We start from the raw sequence: 18262 nt of genomic DNA, 5'->3' as shown, positions 1-18262 counted from the left end.
GCGAAATTTGAGATTTTTTCTTCTGGTCTTGTCAAACTCTTAAGTAGGAGGAAATCCAGAGAACTCTTTTAACGTTGAAATTAAATTATAATTTTTTTAAAGGACTAAATATAATTTTACTGTACAGTGGTTTAAAGAACAGATTTTTATTAAGTCTGTCCTCTAAATTAATTAAGCAAATTATTATGGAGTGGGTAATTAAGCATGGTTAAAAGTAAGAACAAATTGATTAAATTTTTAATTGAAAATCTTAAAAGAATTTAAATTTTTTAAATTTAAATACTAAATTTCAAAATTTTTCATAGGCTAAGGAGATAATTTGACCTTAATGATTCCATAGTAAAGGACTAAACCCATTTGTAATTGTATTTTCTTGCATTTGCATTGGAATTTCATCCCCGAAATACCCGTTATTATCTTCATCATACCAAGGCATGCCACTGGGATTCAACAGCCACCCGTCAACCGGGTCCATGCACACGAACTCCGTCCCTGACTCAACAGATTCGTAACTTGTCCCTAAACTCGGCAACTCCACTATCTGGCTCAGCTCCTCAGGTGTCGACACGTCATCCATGTTCATCGATGACGAAGACGAAGAAGACAAAAACAACGTCGTAGCATCGACGTTGTTATTAGTATTATTACTTAAAAACTCCATTGCGGCTGCTTTAGCGGCGGCGGCTTGGACATCACGGGGCGAGTTAGAAACCGGACGCGGCAACAACTCAGCGAGTTCAGGGAAGTTGAGGATCGCCGAGTTACCCTTGATGCTCAACGCGGCAACGTCGTGAGCACGTGCCGCCATTTCCGGCGTCGAGTAAGTACCTAACCAGATCCGGCTCTTTTTTCGGGGCTCACGGATTTCGGATACCCATTTACCCCACGCCCGCATTCGGACCCCACGGTAAACCGGGTGCTTACTAATACTATCCCTCGGACGACGCTTTTCGGGTACCGGGTCAGTTCCCGATCTCTGTTTACCATCATAAGACTTATTGCTGCGAGTGATCAACTCAGATTCCGAGTTTGGTGAGTCAGCCATTGCCTTTTTTTAATATAATGCTAGTATTATGTAAATCATGCAAGTTTTTATGAGTTTATGAAGACAAAAAATGCAGTTAGGGTTTTTTTTTCTTGGTGGGTTTTCTAAGAGAGGAAAAAGAAAAAAGGAAATGAGAGGAAAGAGAGAAAGGAAAGAGAGGGAAAGTGGAAGGAAACAACGAAATTTGAGGCAAAACGTAGGCGTTTTATAAGTAATTTTCTCACGGTAATATAACGGACCAACTCGACCGACCATTGATTTTTAACGATATCTCAGTGATTTAAATAATGATTTGTTTAATACCAATAATAGGGGTTAAATCTTAAAATTATCCCTCAATTTTGGTCAAATATGTAATTTTGATTTGATTTAATTTAATTTTAACAATTTATTAACATAGTTATTGATATAACACATCATTTTACGTTTATATATATTATATACATAAATAATTATATTTATCTAATATAAAATAAATTAATATATTTATTTCTTTAAATGTGTATGAATCAAAATTAAAATTCATGTATCAAATTGCACATTGAATCAAACATCATGTATAATTTTGAGATTATCCGGATAATAATATTAGTAATAACGATTTATTCAAAGGTTAAAATACCTTGGAGATCCCTTAATATAGGGATTGGATCAAATTAGTCCCAATACTATTAAAATAATCAAATAAGTTCAATTGTAATAGTGCTAACATTTATTCTATATAAAATATCTTGAAAATTATTGTTTTTCAATTGCGTTCAATTCCAAACAAAAGATTTCATTTACGAATCATAAAACTTCAAAAAGTTAGCTTTTCTAAACAATAAATGATAACTCTATTATAATTTGACCTAATTTGATTATTTTTAGTAGCACATGGACTAAATTGATTCACTTAATAATAGAGGGACCTCTTACGTATATCCACATTTATTTATATCTCAACTAACGAGTTTAATAGCATGATATAACATAAGTTGGTTATTTTTCAATTTGGTTTTTAGATTTTTTGTCCATATTAATCTTAGAATTTAACAAAAAAAATCAATTTGATTCATGAACTTGAATTCCATTAAAGCGTGATGATGTGACACATTCGTACAGTGCCATGTCATCACCTATATATAATCTATAAAAGTACAAAATACTTTAAAGAAATCTAATTTTAAAAGTTCCACATCATCACAGTGCCACGTCATCACCTATATATATATATATATTAAAGTGCCACATCATCACACTTTACCGAAATCTAATTTTAGTGACCAAATTGAAAAATGTTATGTTTTGAGACTAATGTGAAAAAAATGTTAAGTTTGGGGACTAGATTTTACATGATGTTTTTTTAACCATTTTGTTGACCTCAAAGCTTTGCTATATGTGGTTGATCCACATTCGATGGTCTAATCTTCTTTAGACATGCTATCATTTGTCGCAAATAATAGGATGAGATGCCATTAATTTTTATTTTTATTTTATTTTTCATAATTTTTAACGGGGTTAGCTTGAAAGTTCAAATTACTATTTATAACATTATATAAAATAATCGGGAGACGGAATGGGTTGTTTGAGATCGAAATCAAACTCTAATGCCTATAATATTTAAATATTATTATTTTTATACTTTTATAACTCAATGATGGAGATGTTCATGAGTCGAGTTTAACCAAATTCGAGTTGGATCCATGCATGGTATCAATATTGTACATAATTGCCTAAGCTCAATGCAGTTCAAAATACTAGACTCAAATTTTACCAAAATCTGTCTATATTTATTAATGGATAACCAAATCTATTTAGGCCCGGACATATACATTTTTTTAATTTTTCAAAGCTATAATTATTTTTATTTAATATTTAGTAATTATATATTTTTATTTTACTAGTTTTTTTTTGCCTAAGTTAATTTTTGAATTTAATATTTTTATCTAAACATTTTTAAGTTTTCGGTGGACTTTCAAATTTGGACGGATAATCCGACCCTGAAACATGTCCACTTGGGGAATTAAAATATTCTAATGACAACATATCGAATATTAACTACATATATGTCTATATTAAAGATTTGTAGTTGGTACACTGTCAATGCACTCTTTTAACTTCACATGTGGTTAAAAAAATTGCCACGCATCCCATTCTTTTTATCTATTTAATTTTTCTTTATTATATCCTACAATTAAAGGTATTCATTGATTGGGTTCATATTGGATTTATGTATGATATTAGTACACTTTATGCTTGTTTAAGCTCAACTTAGTCTAAAATATAGGTCTCAAAATTTGTCAAATTTCACTTATATTTGTAAATGGCTAATCAAGCTCATTTTAGATCCACCGTAGTATTTATAAAAATATTTAAACTATTTTAATTAAATATTTAATATTTTAAATATAATCAAACATAATATATATTTAAAATGTTTATATCATAATATTTATATATATTAATATAGTTTAATGACAACGCCTTACAAACTATATAATGTGCAAAAATAATATAATATGATATAGGGTAAACTACAATAGACGTAACCCAATTATGGTTTTATTTTGTTATCTAACTATGAAAAGCTACAAAATAGTCACATAACTATTAGTACAATTTTTTGGTCACTCAACTATGAAAAATTGCAAAATGATCACCCAACTATTCAAATTTATTTTATTTATCATTAACTAGCTAACGGAAAAATAGAAACACCCAAAAATATAATATAGTTGAGTGACTAAAAAAAGACAAAATTGAATAGTCGGGTGACCGTTTTGTAACTTTTCATAGTTGAGTAACTACTAATGTAGTTTACCCTATAATATATTACACTTAGAAAACAAGTCAGGTTGGGGTCAAGCTTTGAATGTTTGAGCTCGAGTCCAACTTATATTTTAATCAAATTCAAATTTTTTTGTCTAAACCCATCTTTAAACCTATTATTTTTGTCCCAAACCTCCTAAATTTTAGACTCAACTTCAAATTTAGATAAATAACTCAACCTTTAAACGAGTACACCGATGTTACCCTCTCAACTCATATATGAATGAATTACAATAAATGGAATCCATGAAATAACAATATATTCGAGAGTGCTTTATATTGGAAAATATGGACATCGCATATATAAGAAGAGTAAGTACATATTACTATTTACTATCATAAAAAGTTAGCCCAATTTAAAAGTGGTCTAATTTGATTAAGGTTTATTAGACTTTAGTTATTAAATAAAGTACAGGCCAAATATGTGTAGATGGTCTGGTAACTAATTTCTAATTAATGATGGGCTAATTAGAAATTGGGGTTAATGTGCAAAAGTCATATATATTAGGGTTATGGTTCCCAAATTACACACACGTAACTTTTTTTAACATCTTATCTTTAGAAAAGAGAGAGTCACGTTCTCTGAACTATTTGTGTGTTAGTTTGAAAGATCAAAACCACAAGATTTAAATATTTCAAGAAATCGATGGATTTAAATATACTTCCATATCTAAATTTTATATTAGATATTGTTTTTACGAGTCTAACACTTTAATAATCAAAAGCTTATTTGTTAGAAATATTCATATCATATCACGGATCCAATTCTTGAAAAAAGTAATATCCTTAATTCAAATGAAGAAGAACACGTACACTGTGACTTTTCCAATATTCTACTTATTTTGGAATGCTTGAAACATTGAAAATGACTTATTAGAAAATAAATAAATCAAAGAAAATGCAAAGCCATGAATAATTTTGATTCAATGTGTAATTTGATACGTGAATTTTATTTGGTGCAATTATACATATGAAATTTCAATTTTGATTCGATTGTACACGTTTAAATAATAAATACATCAATTTATTTACGTATTAGATAAATATGCAATATATAAAGGTAAATTGTTGTATATTAATAATTGTGTCGGTGATTTGTAAAAATCGAATCAATTGAAAATTTCATGTGTAAAATTGCACAAAATCAAAGTTTTATAGTATACATGGATGTTTATGAGCTGAGTCAAGTTGGGCAGTGACTCGATTTTAAAAAACTAATATAATACTCATAAGGGAAATTGTTATTACATTGTCTGTAGAGCTTTTAGACTCCATCAGTAGAGTTAGAGGGTTGGCAAGTGTCCTATAAGAGTATAGTAAAATATTTAAAAAAAGAGGCACATATCAATTTTTTAAGGTTATTTGTGGAATAAAAAAAGTACGTTGCCCTATTAATAAATATACTTTCGTATTAATATTTAGGGTTATTATTTAGCATATTAACAATATATTTATCTAACTTCACAATTAAATTAAAAATTGTCATATTTGTGGAGTTTTTGAACTTCACTAATAATGTACTAAATATCCGAGTTAGGGCAGCTTGAGAGGAAACTATTCTTACCCAAGCTTGGGTAAGAATGAGTCGATCAGTCGGTCGGTGAATAAATTTGTATATATATTTATATTAAGAAATCTAAATTTCAATTGATAGAGTTTAACCTGACACCAAAAATTCACCAAGTGTCGTTGATTTAATGAAATTTAAAATTTTTAAAGAAAAATTAAACATCAAAATGCTTTCATTGTCATGTGATTATCATCGTTTGTCCTTGGACTTTCTTTTTAATCACTCCAACATGATAATGACATGATTGGAAGAGATTAATTCGGAAGGTTATTTTTAATATTTTTAATTATTTATTTCCTCTTCATTAATTGAATTACTTTTATTTTAATTATTTTTACTAAACAGTATGTTCAGAGTTTCTGTATTTTTATATTGTTTAAAATTTCATCTTATATTTTTATTTTTAAGTATGTAATCAATTTATTTTTGGATTAAAAAATTAAGTTCAGTTGTTAGCACTATTAAAATTAATCTATTAAAGCTACTGGTGTGACATTCTAAATTTTTAAAAAAAATGTACTCACTCAAAAATCACGTGACAAAAATGACTTTATAATGAACTTGAATTTTATAAATGATTTTAACGATGTTAACAATTCTAAAAATTCACGTTAACATTTTAATTAGAATAAAATATTTAAACTAACTAATAACATTATAAACGTTGAGGTACCGATTTTATGTTGATTGAGTCTTAGCTCGATTGGCATGAGTATTGTTGCCAATACAGGAGGTCCTGGCTTCAAGTGCATTGAAGCGCATTATCTTCCTATTTATATGGGTTGGGGAGGGCTATGAATAATTTTAAGCAATATGTCAAAAAGAATAGATATAGTCAGAATTTATAATAGGAAAAAAATATAAATTTATAATTTTTTAATCTCAAATTTAATTTTTATCTATCAAATTTATGGTGACAAACAAACAATCCTATTCTTAAAAGACAAAACCTAAAAAAACTACTAGTCTTTGAATTTAGCAAAAAATAACAATGGCCTAAATTCTCTTACCCAAGTTAATGTTCTTCCTCATATAACAAAACTACAAAAGTGTCTCAAATCAATACCATGTTTGTGAGCTGTTAAAAACAAAGAATCTAATTGATGAAATAAATTTGTTTTTGTGCCATTTTCCTTTATTTTTAAATTTACGGGTAAACTACACTAGTAGTCACCCAATTCTTAGTAAATTTCTTTTTCGATCACTAAACTATTGGTAAAAAAGTTTTGGTCATCCGACTATAAAAAGTTAAAAAATGGTCTCCTAACGATTCAATTTTATCTTTTTTGGTCGCTGTTGGGTAATGGTGGCAGCTTTTAAAATTGGCATGGTAGCAACTTTAACTCTCAATATTTATAAATCATTACGATTTAGTATTTATTCCAAAAAAATTTAACCCTCTCAACATGTACATGTTGTGTAATTTGATACTTTTTCTTGCAGTTTTACTTTTCTTTGTGATCATTTCACCTAAAAAGCTAAAAAAGGACAACCAATCAATATAGCACATGCCATAATATTGCTAACATACATTAACTTTGATTTTGTGTAATTTTATACATTAAAATGTTAATTTGATCCATTTTTTACAAACCACTAACATAATTATTGATATAACATTATTTTACATTAACATGTTGCACATACTAATTATATTTTTAATATTAAAATAAATTGATATGTTTATTTATTTAAATATAAATAATTGAATCAAAATCGAGTTGCATGTGTATATTTGAACTACAATAAAAAATCATATGTATAGTTACACGGATAAAAATTCATGTATCAATTTGCACATTAAAACAAAATTTATGTATAATTTTATATTTACCCTTTTCTAAAATAATAAAATTTCATTTATCATCTACTAGTAAAACCAAAACCCTAAGGGTAGAAAAGCTATAGCTTAGCTTTATTTTGTGTTTTGGTTTTTATCCTATACATAATGAATGGCCAAACCAAACCCTTTTTCTATGTTTTGTGTTAGATTTTTTTAATAATTCATTTTTTCTATTTTTATGATTTTTTCAAATTGTTTTGTTGATTTTTTTATGAGAATTATGTTTTTATTGATGATATGATTGTGCACTCTTTTCCTATTTTCTTTGTTCAAATTTAAGTCTATATATGAGTATAAGAAAAGTGTTTTTAAAAAGGTACAAAATTTTTTTACCGATTGAGTCTTAGCTCGATTGGCATCAATATTGTTGTCAGTGTAAGAGAACGTGGGTTCGAGTTCGGTAAAGCGCGTTATTTCCTATTTAAGGATTGGGGAGGGGCTATGGATAATTCTATTTCTTATATAAAAAAGAACAGATATAATAAGAACTTATAATGAACTAAGGACTCCTTTGGGCCAACCAAATTTAATAAATTGTATAAAAAAACCTCTATATTTAATAAATTGAAAAATATACTCTAAAAAATAATTAATATATATGTATAATTTATTTTTCCTCCACAAGTACCAATTATAGTATCATTAATGGGCTAAGGACTCCTTTGGGCCGACCAAATTTATTGCTGAAATAATGATTTATGGGATTTCAAGTTTAAACCCCAAAGTATCATTTTCATTATGGATCCATATACTTCTATAACTATATAACAATGTAAATTGCTATTTAATTAAGGATAATTAATTTTGCATTCTGAGATAATTATAAATTTAATTACGGAGTTTTTATTTTACCATTAATGGATAGAACAATAACTTTTAATTAAACACAAATCCTTCAAATACTTAAATAAGAGAATATTACGTGTTTAAACAACCAGTAACCTCTAATATGCTACAACAACTTAATCTGCATAATCCTTAGTGCAGTATTATGTTTGTTATGGTTGTCTGTTGCAAAATGTTGTTTTATCTTTTTTTCTTATTCCATATCTCTTTAGCTAGGTTGCGCCAATCTGTCACTAGCGACCACCCTGAACGGAGGGCTAATAAACCGACAACACCGTAAAAGAACACGAAAGGCGCTATCACTGCTCGTTGGAAAATATACGAAGGAGTTGTCAATTGGACACCGTATAGGAAGACCATATGAACAGAAGCAATCACAAACCACATCATTAACCGAACGTACTCCCATCGGATTGAATTCGCTTTGAGCTTGGAAGGGATCGTCAACATTACTATAATATTCATGGATGCCAAGAATCCAATGGAGTCCCACACCAAGAACCAAGTTAGGCTCTTCGGCGAGACGTCTCCCGCAATCGATTTGCCTTGTATGTGGTTCCCCGTAAGCGGACTATCCACGTTCGAATCTACATTTCCCCCGTCTTGCCAAACTCCCCCAGGAGGATTCAATGCTACTTCGAATGTCACGGTAGCTATTAGTACTGCCGCTACCGTGGTACCTCTTCGCATTTCCTCGAGCCATTTGAAAGAATCCACGTTATTCTTTTTCGAGGTTGAGTCTTTCATCGTCATGTCTACTTCGACCACTGCATCGACCACTGCATTGTTAGGTCGAGATGGGTCGGTTAATACTTGGTTTTCGAGTTTTGGCATGCTTGCAAGATGGAGCATGTGGGCAATCTCTTCATCATTTGATTGCTTTGGACCTTTTAGCAATATATCCAAAGCCTTTAGATTATTGGAATTCACTGCGTTCACATCAAGTTCAGGTTGTTGTAGTAGTAAATTCATTACCTGCATAAAAAAGTTTAAAATTATATTGTTAGTACATGTACTTTGACAATAATCAAAATTTAGTCCTTAAAATTAAATCTGATTTAAAAAATTCTAATCTAATAGTTTAGTGTGTCAGCATTTTCCTAAAAACTTGTCATCAATAAATCCATAACATCATGAGAAAAAATCATAATAAACTCAATAAATATATTTAATATTATGCAAATTTTGAAGGAAGATACAAACGAAGTCCGCAATTGAATTAAAATTTTTAAATAAAAAGCAAATCCCGATAACTTGAACCCTAAACTTGATTTTAATCATAAAAGCTAACAACTTGAAGCCATCAAGCCTAAACTAAAATCTAATTTAAATTCGAAGTGATTTGAATTTAAAATAGATAGAACTTGTAATGGTTCGAACTTGAGATCCTGAACTCCGATTCCAAAACAGCTGAAACTCAAAATGATTCGAATTTGAGGTGATCAAACGGGCCCCCTAAAATGGGAAAATATCATTTTGACTCCTTTAAATTTTATAAAATTATAGGTTAGTGTATAGTAAAATTACACTTTAACCCTAAATAATAAAATTTTAAAAAATAATTTCTATCTTTCTCTCTTCGTGACTTGAAAATCTGAACCACGCGAATAAAAAGTAAATAAACTTAAAAATAACCCGAATCAAACTAAATTAAATGAAAGCTAAAATTTTAAAATATAAAGTCACCAATACATATACCTCATGCTGTTTCCTCAAAGTAGCCAAGTGCAACACGGTGTTACCATCTTCATCCTTCAAATTCAACATCTCTTTAGCTTTAATCCCATCAATTAAACCCTTAACAAATTTACATCCATTTTCATTCTTCCCAGCTAAATGCAAAATCGTCTCCTTTTTGTCAGTAATCTCTTTAATAGATTCCGGGCAAGCCATTACCAATTCTCCGACGACTCTTTCCCGTCCTTTAATCACCGCTAAATGCAAAGCAACACGGCCCTTATCATCTTTCCTTCTACAAAGCTCGTGGCCGCCGATCTCCCTTTCGATTTTCAGCAACTCGTTCACCGTTTCGACGTGTCCGTTCGCGGAGGCCAAGTGAAGTGGGGTGTACCCTTTGCGATTCGCTGTTTTGGCGAGACCTGGATTTTGCTTGAGGATTTGGCGAACGAAATCGGCGTGGCCGTGAGAGGAGGATACGTGCAACGGAGTCTCCAGTGAAGCGTGGTGGGTGTTGTCTTCGAGGATGAGTGGATCTTCTTCGATGAGTTGAAGTAAAGTTGAGGTTTCGCCTTTGCGAGAAGCTTCGAATAGCTTCTCGTCCATGGCGGAAACTCGCTGTTTAAGCGGTTTTTGGGGGTTAAACTCAATAATTTTGATGCAAAAATTTCATGGAAGAACGAACCTCTTTTGTATTGCAGAGTCAACCTTAATTGGTCAACATTATTGACAATAAGGTAATAAGCTCCATAACTGTGACGTGATAAGGTTCCTCTAGAACCTGCATAGTTCTCTAGGGTGAAAGCAATTGGTAAGTATTTGGTAAAATTACCGTAATTGTTAAAAATTAGTTTCTATACATCGGCATAAGGTATATATAACACATTACATGGCATTGTCTAGATATTCTTGCAGCCAGTTTTTAACAATATAAATTAATAAAATTTTTAACAGAAATAACTAATTTACTCTTTGGTTTAAGGTACAGGACTAATTTGTTCATTGTTTTAGTAGAAAAAGTAAAATATAATCTAACTCTTAATATATGAGCCTTTATGGTACTTTAACCATAGGCACTTAAATTACAAGGACATGATGAAATTGATCGCTATGTTATTAAAAAAATCAAATAAGATCAAATTTTAATGTAATTAACGTCTCATCGTTTAAAATATGTAAATTCTTGTTTAGCGTAATTCATATTTTGAAAGCTTTTGTGGTTTTGCAAATGAAATTTATTTGTTTGAAGTGAATTACAAATAAAAATAAATTTCAGATAATTATTTAAACAATAATATTAACTTCGTTATAATTTGACCTTATTTAATTATTCTTTAATTGTATGATAACTAATTTTACCTATTTTATAATAGAGGACTAATTTGATTTAATCCTAAATTAACAAATACTTTCACCATTCTCTAATGCTAGTTTAGTATTATTTTTGAAAACGTTTTTAAAAGTACAATGGATGAGTGATTTTAAAACGTGGTGATGAAAAGTTTAGTTCATGATTTAAGCTTTAGCACTCTCGAAAGTTGCTTTTATGAATATAAAATATTCATTTTAAATATAATGTTGTAAAATTAAAATATTTATTTAAATGGTATTCAAATTCGCTAGTATTATTATATTTCGATAAAAATATAAGAAAATAATTTATTATAACTTGTTATTAATATTTCGACATATAAAATATAATTTTTTGTTGATGAGTGGTATCAATAAGGGAGGATACAAAGAGGAGATGAGGGTGATGGAAAGGAGTTCAATTCACTTAAATATGTAGAGAACCAAGAAAGGACAAGAGGAGTAAGATTGCTACGAAGGCTGAGAAGCCTAGGTGTAAAGAGTAAATGCTCAAGGTTGCTATGCAAAAGTAGATCCTTTTTCCCTCATCTTGAAAGGTATTTATATGAGATACTCATTTGTCTGATAGTTGTGACATGACAGATTGTTATTAAGGAGTTGCTATATGGAATGCGTGGGAGATGTATGTGGTGGGATTCATTCTGTTATTCCTTTGAGTCAATACAATATTGTTATTATCAGGTAGAGCTTCACAGCATTTGAAAGGAGTGTTCACAATTGTATGAGTGTTTAGACTGAAAAGTGGATAGCTAGGCTATAGTAGCAGTTGGTTTGATGTTGGTGTTCGTCCGAGAGGTTGGATAGCTGGTGACAATTTGAAAGACGAGAAGCAAAGGACCATCCATGGGTGTCTTTCTAGCATCTCTCGGAGTGCCACATGTCCAATCCAAGCAATGTTTAGAAAATTTGTCCTTTTAGATTTAGGATCAATTTGATAAAATGTACAAACATTGAGGGCCTAAATTTATTATCAGGCCAATAAAACAAAAGTCGAACGAAAGAGTGACTAAATATTTAGTTTTAAAAGGTTCAAATGAATAAAATGGATAAAAAATAGTTGAGTGAAAGGATTTGATTTGATTAAATTGTATAGATAGGGCCTAGGTTTGTTTTTAAAAATTTTCCAAACCGTCCAACCCGCGCAAATGGCGAATTTCATTGTTTAAGATATAATATAGTATTTTCTATTTAATCTATTTATAAAAATATATAAATATTAACCTAAAATTAATTATATATATATTTTAAAATTTTGAACAATGAATTCAAGCAAGTCCAAAGCGGATCAGACCAATCGAAACTAGTGGGCTGCTGGTCATGAACACCTTTAATTACAAATTATATAAGTTTAAATAATTATAATTAGAATAAAATTAATATAAAAGCATAAATTAAATTGAAATATATCTGAACTTATGAGATATTTTTTTGAGTAATCGCATAATGGGTTTTAATCATATCTGTTCTTTTTAAAGATAATGCTTAGAACTAACATGGACGGAGTCAAAAAAAATTTTTAGGGAGCCGGAATTAAATTGTAATTTTTATGATAGTAAAAATGTAATTCCACCATTTTAATAGCCTATATCTTTATAAATGTTAAAGGATTAAATCAAATTTTTATCATTTTTAGAGAGGACCAAAGTACAATTTTATATTTACTAATTTAAAATTTTAAAAATCTTAAAGGGCTAAATGAAAAACTTTCCATTTTAAGGGGGTCATAAATAGGAGGATAATGCGTTTCAATACACTTGAAGCACATGTCTTCCTGCATTTACAACAGCATCCTATGCCGATCGAATTCAGACTCAATTCACCGAAGTCATGAAAAGTAAATTGAAAATAAAAATGAGAAAAAATCCAACACCAAACAAGACAGATTTAAGTATTAGCAAAAGTAAATTCAATGTATAATTATTATATTAGAAAAGGATAGATTAGGCCTTGATTGATTATAAAGAACGGTTCACATTTTTTGAGTTAGAAACTAAAAATAAAAATAAAAGGAGCATCTTATCTTTGTCGAGGACAAATTGTGGATCACATAAAGGCAATGCAACCCTCAAAAAGGGTGGGTTAGAAAATTTTTATTTTCTTACTTTTTTTATTTTAAATATAATACAAAATCGATTTTAAGATTTTTAAATATATTATATATACACACCAATTATCAAATACATATATGCAATTTCGAAATTAAAAAAATACAAAAAATAATTAAAAATATAAAATATTACTATAATAATAAACAATATAAATCTATTACCAAAATAAAGAATTACCTCATTAAAATTTAATGTAAGATTGGGTTTTAAATTCTCAATTAAGTATTTAAAGTTTTGATTTTATTTCAATTTACCCCAAACATGATGAAGAATGCGACGCATGATACATTTTTACGATAAAAGGGGACGGAATAACCAAATTTAATTGTCAATGATAAATTAATTTAATTTTCGAATTTTAAAAATTATAGAGGGACTAAAATAAAATTTTTATATCATCGTTAATTCACAACCTCACTCACCCTCGCTCACGCACTCTGGGTTACCACTTTGCACAGACAAAAGCAGAGAAACAAAGAAACGAAACTCAGGTAGAGGGAGAAAAGGCTACAGTTACGGTCACAGTCATAGACAGCTCTGCTAGGAAATTGAAACTGATTGGAATTTTCATTTGTTGTTTTTAAAATAAACAAAATTTAGTATTCTTGAAGATGGTGAGGATAATTCCCATGGCGTCGTCCTCAATACGACCTTCGTTATCTCCGTTTAGGTGCTCCGGCGGTGTTTCTTCATCGCGGTTTGGTGTTTCCCTTTCTCCGGTTCACCTTCACCGGCACCTCGGTTTCTCTAATCTCGGCAGCGGTAAGCAGAATTTGTGTGTGTGTTTATATCAATTTAATTTCCTCTTATGCCCTAGAATTTCTTTTACTGATTTAATTATTGATTGAAGAAATATATGGAATCGAGCATTGATGTGAAATCTCCGGAGTTCATAAAGAACAGATTTATAATGCAAATTATATTAGGCTTAATTGCACTAGGCGTACCAAACTATGGCCTAGATTCTAGATTGGTCCCAAACTTCAAAAGACGTTCAATCGAATCCTCAAAGTATAGTATCATCGTCAGTCGCACCATTAGCTTTGTCGAGGGTCCCTGATTCTGTTTAGAGAAGTCTGTGAGGTATTGTCTGTTGAGAGCCGGTCGATCCTCTAACATGTCCGGAATTGTCCCCGAGGAGGTTTTGTTTCCTGATTATGTCATAGAAAAGTCCGGGAAGTGTCGTTTGCATCTAAACAGACTGCCGAGTTTGGCCACAGCTGTGGCTCTTAGCATTGCTATTAAACCATGTGAACCACCCTGTACCAACTAAAAACAGCTCTCAGGCTAAAATGGAGCATAGACACCCAAAAACACAATACCAGCTTAATTGTTAAATGCCAGCTTAATTTGGGATGTAGCATATTTAAAACATGTAAGCCAAATTTGTAAACATTACATGAATATACTTACGGTATGATTTGCTTGGATTTGATGTGTTAAAAAATAGTCCTCCTGAATGCTAAGGACACAGTTAATTTTTTAATAAGTCAAGTTATTCATACAATAGATATGAGCGTATTTACAATTTGATTCGCATGTTTTTAAAATGTTTTATATAAGATCTGAACTGGCATTTAATACCTAAATTGATAGTTAGCTGATACAATATTGATACATTGAGGACTTATTTAAAATGTTTTGAAATTTAGGGACCAATTTAGAATCTAGGTGATATTTAGGGACTAATTTATTGAAATACTTTCATTTTTCTCACTTGTCAGATTGTGAGAATGAGTAACAATATCTGGAGTTTCTATTGAGTTTTATAGAATGGAAGAAATGATTTTGAAGATATTTGATGTAAATGTAATCTCTTTTGAAATCTTATCCAGTTGTTCCGCAGTCGCAATTCTTTGGTTTCAAAGCCTCTAAGATGTCGAGAACTGAAGAAACTAAGCTAGGGAAGCCTCTGGTTGGAAATGTGGTACGAGCAAGCACGGCTGCTGCACAAGAAACCGAGGCCCTAGAGTGGGTTGAAAAGGACAAACGAAGAATGCTCCATGTCGTTTATCGAGTTGGGGATTTGGATAGGACCATCAAGTATGTCATTTCAAGATAATGCTATTGTTGTTAAAAAAAAAAAGATAACGCTATTGTTCATGTTTCTTTTTATTGATCTTGTGAGCGGAATGTGAGTAAATGGATTTATTCTTTTGTATACAATCTTGTGGTTTGAATCTTTGTATCAAACTCGAATATGTTGTGGTTGCAGATTCTATACTGAGTGTCTGGGGATGAAGCTGTTGAGGAAACGAGACATACCAGAGGAGAGATACACGAACGCCTTTCTTGGATATGGGCCAGAAGATTCTCACTTCGTTATTGAACTCACTTATAGTAAGCTATCACCTAGCGGACTACTCATTGGCTTTTCTAGGCTATAATAAATCTGAAATGTATCTATATAAATATATATATATATGTGAGATAAATTTCTATTGTATACATGAATATTAGAGTTGACAGTATATATGAGCTTAGCTATAGATTATTTTTTCCCTTGAATGTTATTACCAGATTATGGAGTTGACAAATATGACATTGGAACTGCATTTGGTCATTTCGGTATTGCTGTTGAGGATGTAAGTTCGAACTATTTTAACAAGATGATAGACTGTTATGTATCTTAGAACTGCTATGTCCTTGTTTGCATAGCAGAATGCTTATATGCTCCCCTGATTAGGTTGCCAAGACCGTGGAACTCGTAAAGGCCAAGGGTGGAAAAGTAACCCGAGAACCTGGTCCGGTGAAAGGTGGTTCTACTGTAATTGCATTTATTGAGGATCCTGATGGTTACAAGTTTGAACTGCTTGAAAGGGGACCTACTCCTGAACCTTTGTGCCAAGTAATGCTCCGTGTAGGCGATCTTGATCGTTCCATAAATTTTTATGAGAAGGTTAGAGTTTCAGATATTGGGCCGCGGTATCTGATGTTATTCACATTCTTTTTCATGAACACCCTTTTATTTTATTATTATTATTTTTGGTGCGTGGGGTTTAAGTCGTGCCGTAGGTCTTAGTTTCTATCTCCTTTTGTTGCAGGCATTTGGCATGAAGCTTCTTCGTACACGAGATAATCCACAGTACAAGGTAAATAACTTTCCTCTATTTTGTATGGTGAATAGAAACTGTTAAAATATGTATTCCAGGGAGAGACATGGAAAAAGAGGATTCAAGTGTATATTCTTATGTTGCTCTGACGCTTCATTTTTGTTGAATTTACCATGTTCAACACTCGTGTCTAATACACGGATACGAGAATATAATCCCCAAAGATCCTCCATATACATGTAAAAACTTAGAAAAATCTGACCATACCTGTTTCCGGCACCCATGTCCTGAATTGCTTTGTTTATGGCTATATGTTTTGGTTTTTTGTGTTAATGCGATTGATGAAAATATTCCGTGAACCTTTTAGTAACAGTATTAAGATAATATACATTGACATATGTTTGTGAATTTTCCTTTAGTATACTATAGCCATGATGGGTTACGGGCCTGAAGATAAAAATGCTGTGCTCGAGTTAACGTACAACTATGGGGTCACTGATTATGACAAAGGAAATGCTTATGCTCAGGTAGAAAATTTTCTGCTTTCTTTTCACTTCAGTGTGAAAAAGATTGTTTTCGTAACTGCATTCAGTATGTTTCATGATTCTTCTTGTTTTCTCTGACCTTATTTCTTAATGCCGGAAACAAGTTAAACGCATATCAATCACGTTTCTGCAGATTGCAATCGGCACAGATGACGTTTACAAAACTGCAGAGGCAGTTAGACTTTTTGGTGGAAAAATTACCCGGGAACCTGGACCTTTACCTGGTATTAACACCAAGATCACCGCGTGCTTAGATCCCGATGGTTGGAAGACGGTATATATACCTTTTGAGCCATTTATACATTGATGCTTGCTTTCTGAAACCCAAACTTCTTTTTCTTAATTGCTTCTCATTCATCTATACCACCTATATCTCAAAAACGAAAAAAGTATATCGACATTGTTCTCTAATTCATATGCATTGCTCTGATACCGAGTTTTATTAACTTTCTGGACAAAAGACTCTTCTGTCAGTGAGGATTATGAGACTTCTTTACGTCATTATCTGCAGGTTTTCGTCGATAACATTGATTTCCTCAAGGAATTGGAGTGAGTTTCGGTTGAACTCGTGTTCTTATCCTTCAGACTATGAAATTCGAATTCAAGCTGAAAGGATTTGTCGAAGAAAGCCTCCATAGAGAATGGCAGCCAATTCCGTTTTGTAGATAAATGTTTTTGCGGTGACAATCGGGTAGCCCGTTAGATTCGTTAGCGAAGAAATCTTTAGATATAAAGTGTATGTTCAGTGATCTTCCTGTTTTTATTTCAATGAAGCATTTATGTATATTTTTCGATACATATATGGATATGGATATTGAAAAATATGATCTTTTAAATATATTAAAAAATCTTGAAAAAAAAATGAATATATCGGTTTTATACATACACTTTAGTCCAAACATTTACATCTATGTTTAAGATATACTTTTGAGGATATACAATAATAATATTATGGTACAAACATTTTCAAAGACAATCAAAATAAATTATTTGTAACGAAAAGAAAAGTGTTATTAGTAAATTGGCCTCTAATTTATACTTCAATTTTCAGATTGGTCTTAAAATTTTTTAGTTATAAATGGTCTATGAACCATCGATTCTATCTTGGTTTATCAAAGATAAATATCAATCGATAACAATATGACACGTGACATGTTATTATTAGCTGTGATATACATTTTGAATTAAAATAAGATAAATTGATAGTTTAAGAATCACTCTAGATAAAAAGAAAAAAATTTAAAAGACTAATCTAAAATTAGAAGCTACTTTACCAATAAAATCATAAAAAAAAAAAACAAAACCAAAATTATATAGAAGTATAACATTTTATATATCTAGGATAAGACAAATTAAAACAAATAAAATAAAAATCCAATATGGTTTAATAAAC

General features: G+C 30.8%; 3 protein-coding genes across 3 annotated transcripts; 1 reads left to right on the top strand and 2 right to left on the bottom strand.

Moving 5' to 3' along the window:
• Positions 1-234: 234 nt before the first annotated feature.
• On the bottom strand, positions 235-1204 carry LOC105793751 (dehydration-responsive element-binding protein 3). Its single transcript, XM_012622593.2, has one exon. It carries the CDS (start codon positions 1043-1045, stop codon positions 326-328), a length of 720 nt encoding a protein of 239 aa, XP_012478047.1. The 5' UTR covers positions 1046-1204; the 3' UTR covers positions 235-325.
• Positions 1205-8127: 6923 nt separating this feature from the next.
• On the bottom strand, positions 8128-10471 carry LOC105792902 (ankyrin repeat-containing protein ITN1). The gene is made up of 2 exons (XM_012621749.2): positions 9814-10471; positions 8128-9090 (listed from the first exon to the last, which is right to left on the bottom strand). The coding sequence occupies exons 1-2, from the start codon at positions 10396-10398 to the stop codon at positions 8296-8298; spliced, it is 1380 nt and encodes a 459-aa protein (XP_012477203.1). The 5' UTR covers positions 10399-10471; the 3' UTR covers positions 8128-8295.
• A 3205-nt stretch (positions 10472-13676) lies between these two features.
• LOC105792903 (probable lactoylglutathione lyase, chloroplastic) lies at positions 13677-17752 on the top strand. Its single transcript, XM_012621750.2, has 9 exons — positions 13677-14033; positions 15107-15314; positions 15487-15611; positions 15792-15856; positions 15958-16170; positions 16316-16363; positions 16744-16851; positions 17003-17143; positions 17381-17752. The coding sequence occupies exons 1-9, from the start codon at positions 13883-13885 to the stop codon at positions 17420-17422; spliced, it is 1101 nt and encodes a 366-aa protein (XP_012477204.1). The 5' UTR covers positions 13677-13882; the 3' UTR covers positions 17423-17752.
• The last annotated feature ends 510 nt before the right edge of the window (positions 17753-18262 follow it).

This window comes from Gossypium raimondii, chromosome 8 (genome assembly GCF_025698545.1).
Source record: "Gossypium raimondii isolate GPD5lz chromosome 8, ASM2569854v1, whole genome shotgun sequence".
NCBI classification, from domain to species: Eukaryota; Viridiplantae; Streptophyta; class Magnoliopsida; order Malvales; family Malvaceae; genus Gossypium; species Gossypium raimondii.
This window is presented reverse-complemented; position numbering and strand designations above follow the sequence as displayed.

Coding starts and splice junctions, on each gene's coding strand:
- LOC105792902 (XM_012621749.2), bottom strand. CDS start 10,398: ATGGACGAGAAGCTATTCGAAGCTTCTCGCAAAGGCGAAACCTCAACT. Junction 9,091..9,813: donor CTTTGAGGAAACAGCATGAG/GTATATGTATTG, acceptor TTTTTTATGCAG/GTAATGAATTTACTACTACA.
- LOC105792903 (XM_012621750.2), top strand. CDS start 13,883: ATGGTGAGGATAATTCCCATGGCGTCGTCCTCAATACGACCTTCGTTA. Junction 15,315..15,486: donor GATTTGGATAGGACCATCAA/GTATGTCATTTC, acceptor TTGTGGTTGCAG/ATTCTATACTGAGTGTCTGG. Junction 16,852..17,002: donor AAGGAAATGCTTATGCTCAG/GTAGAAAATTTT, acceptor ACGTTTCTGCAG/ATTGCAATCGGCACAGATGA.
- LOC105793751 (XM_012622593.2), bottom strand. CDS start 1,045: ATGGCTGACTCACCAAACTCGGAATCTGAGTTGATCACTCGCAGCAAT.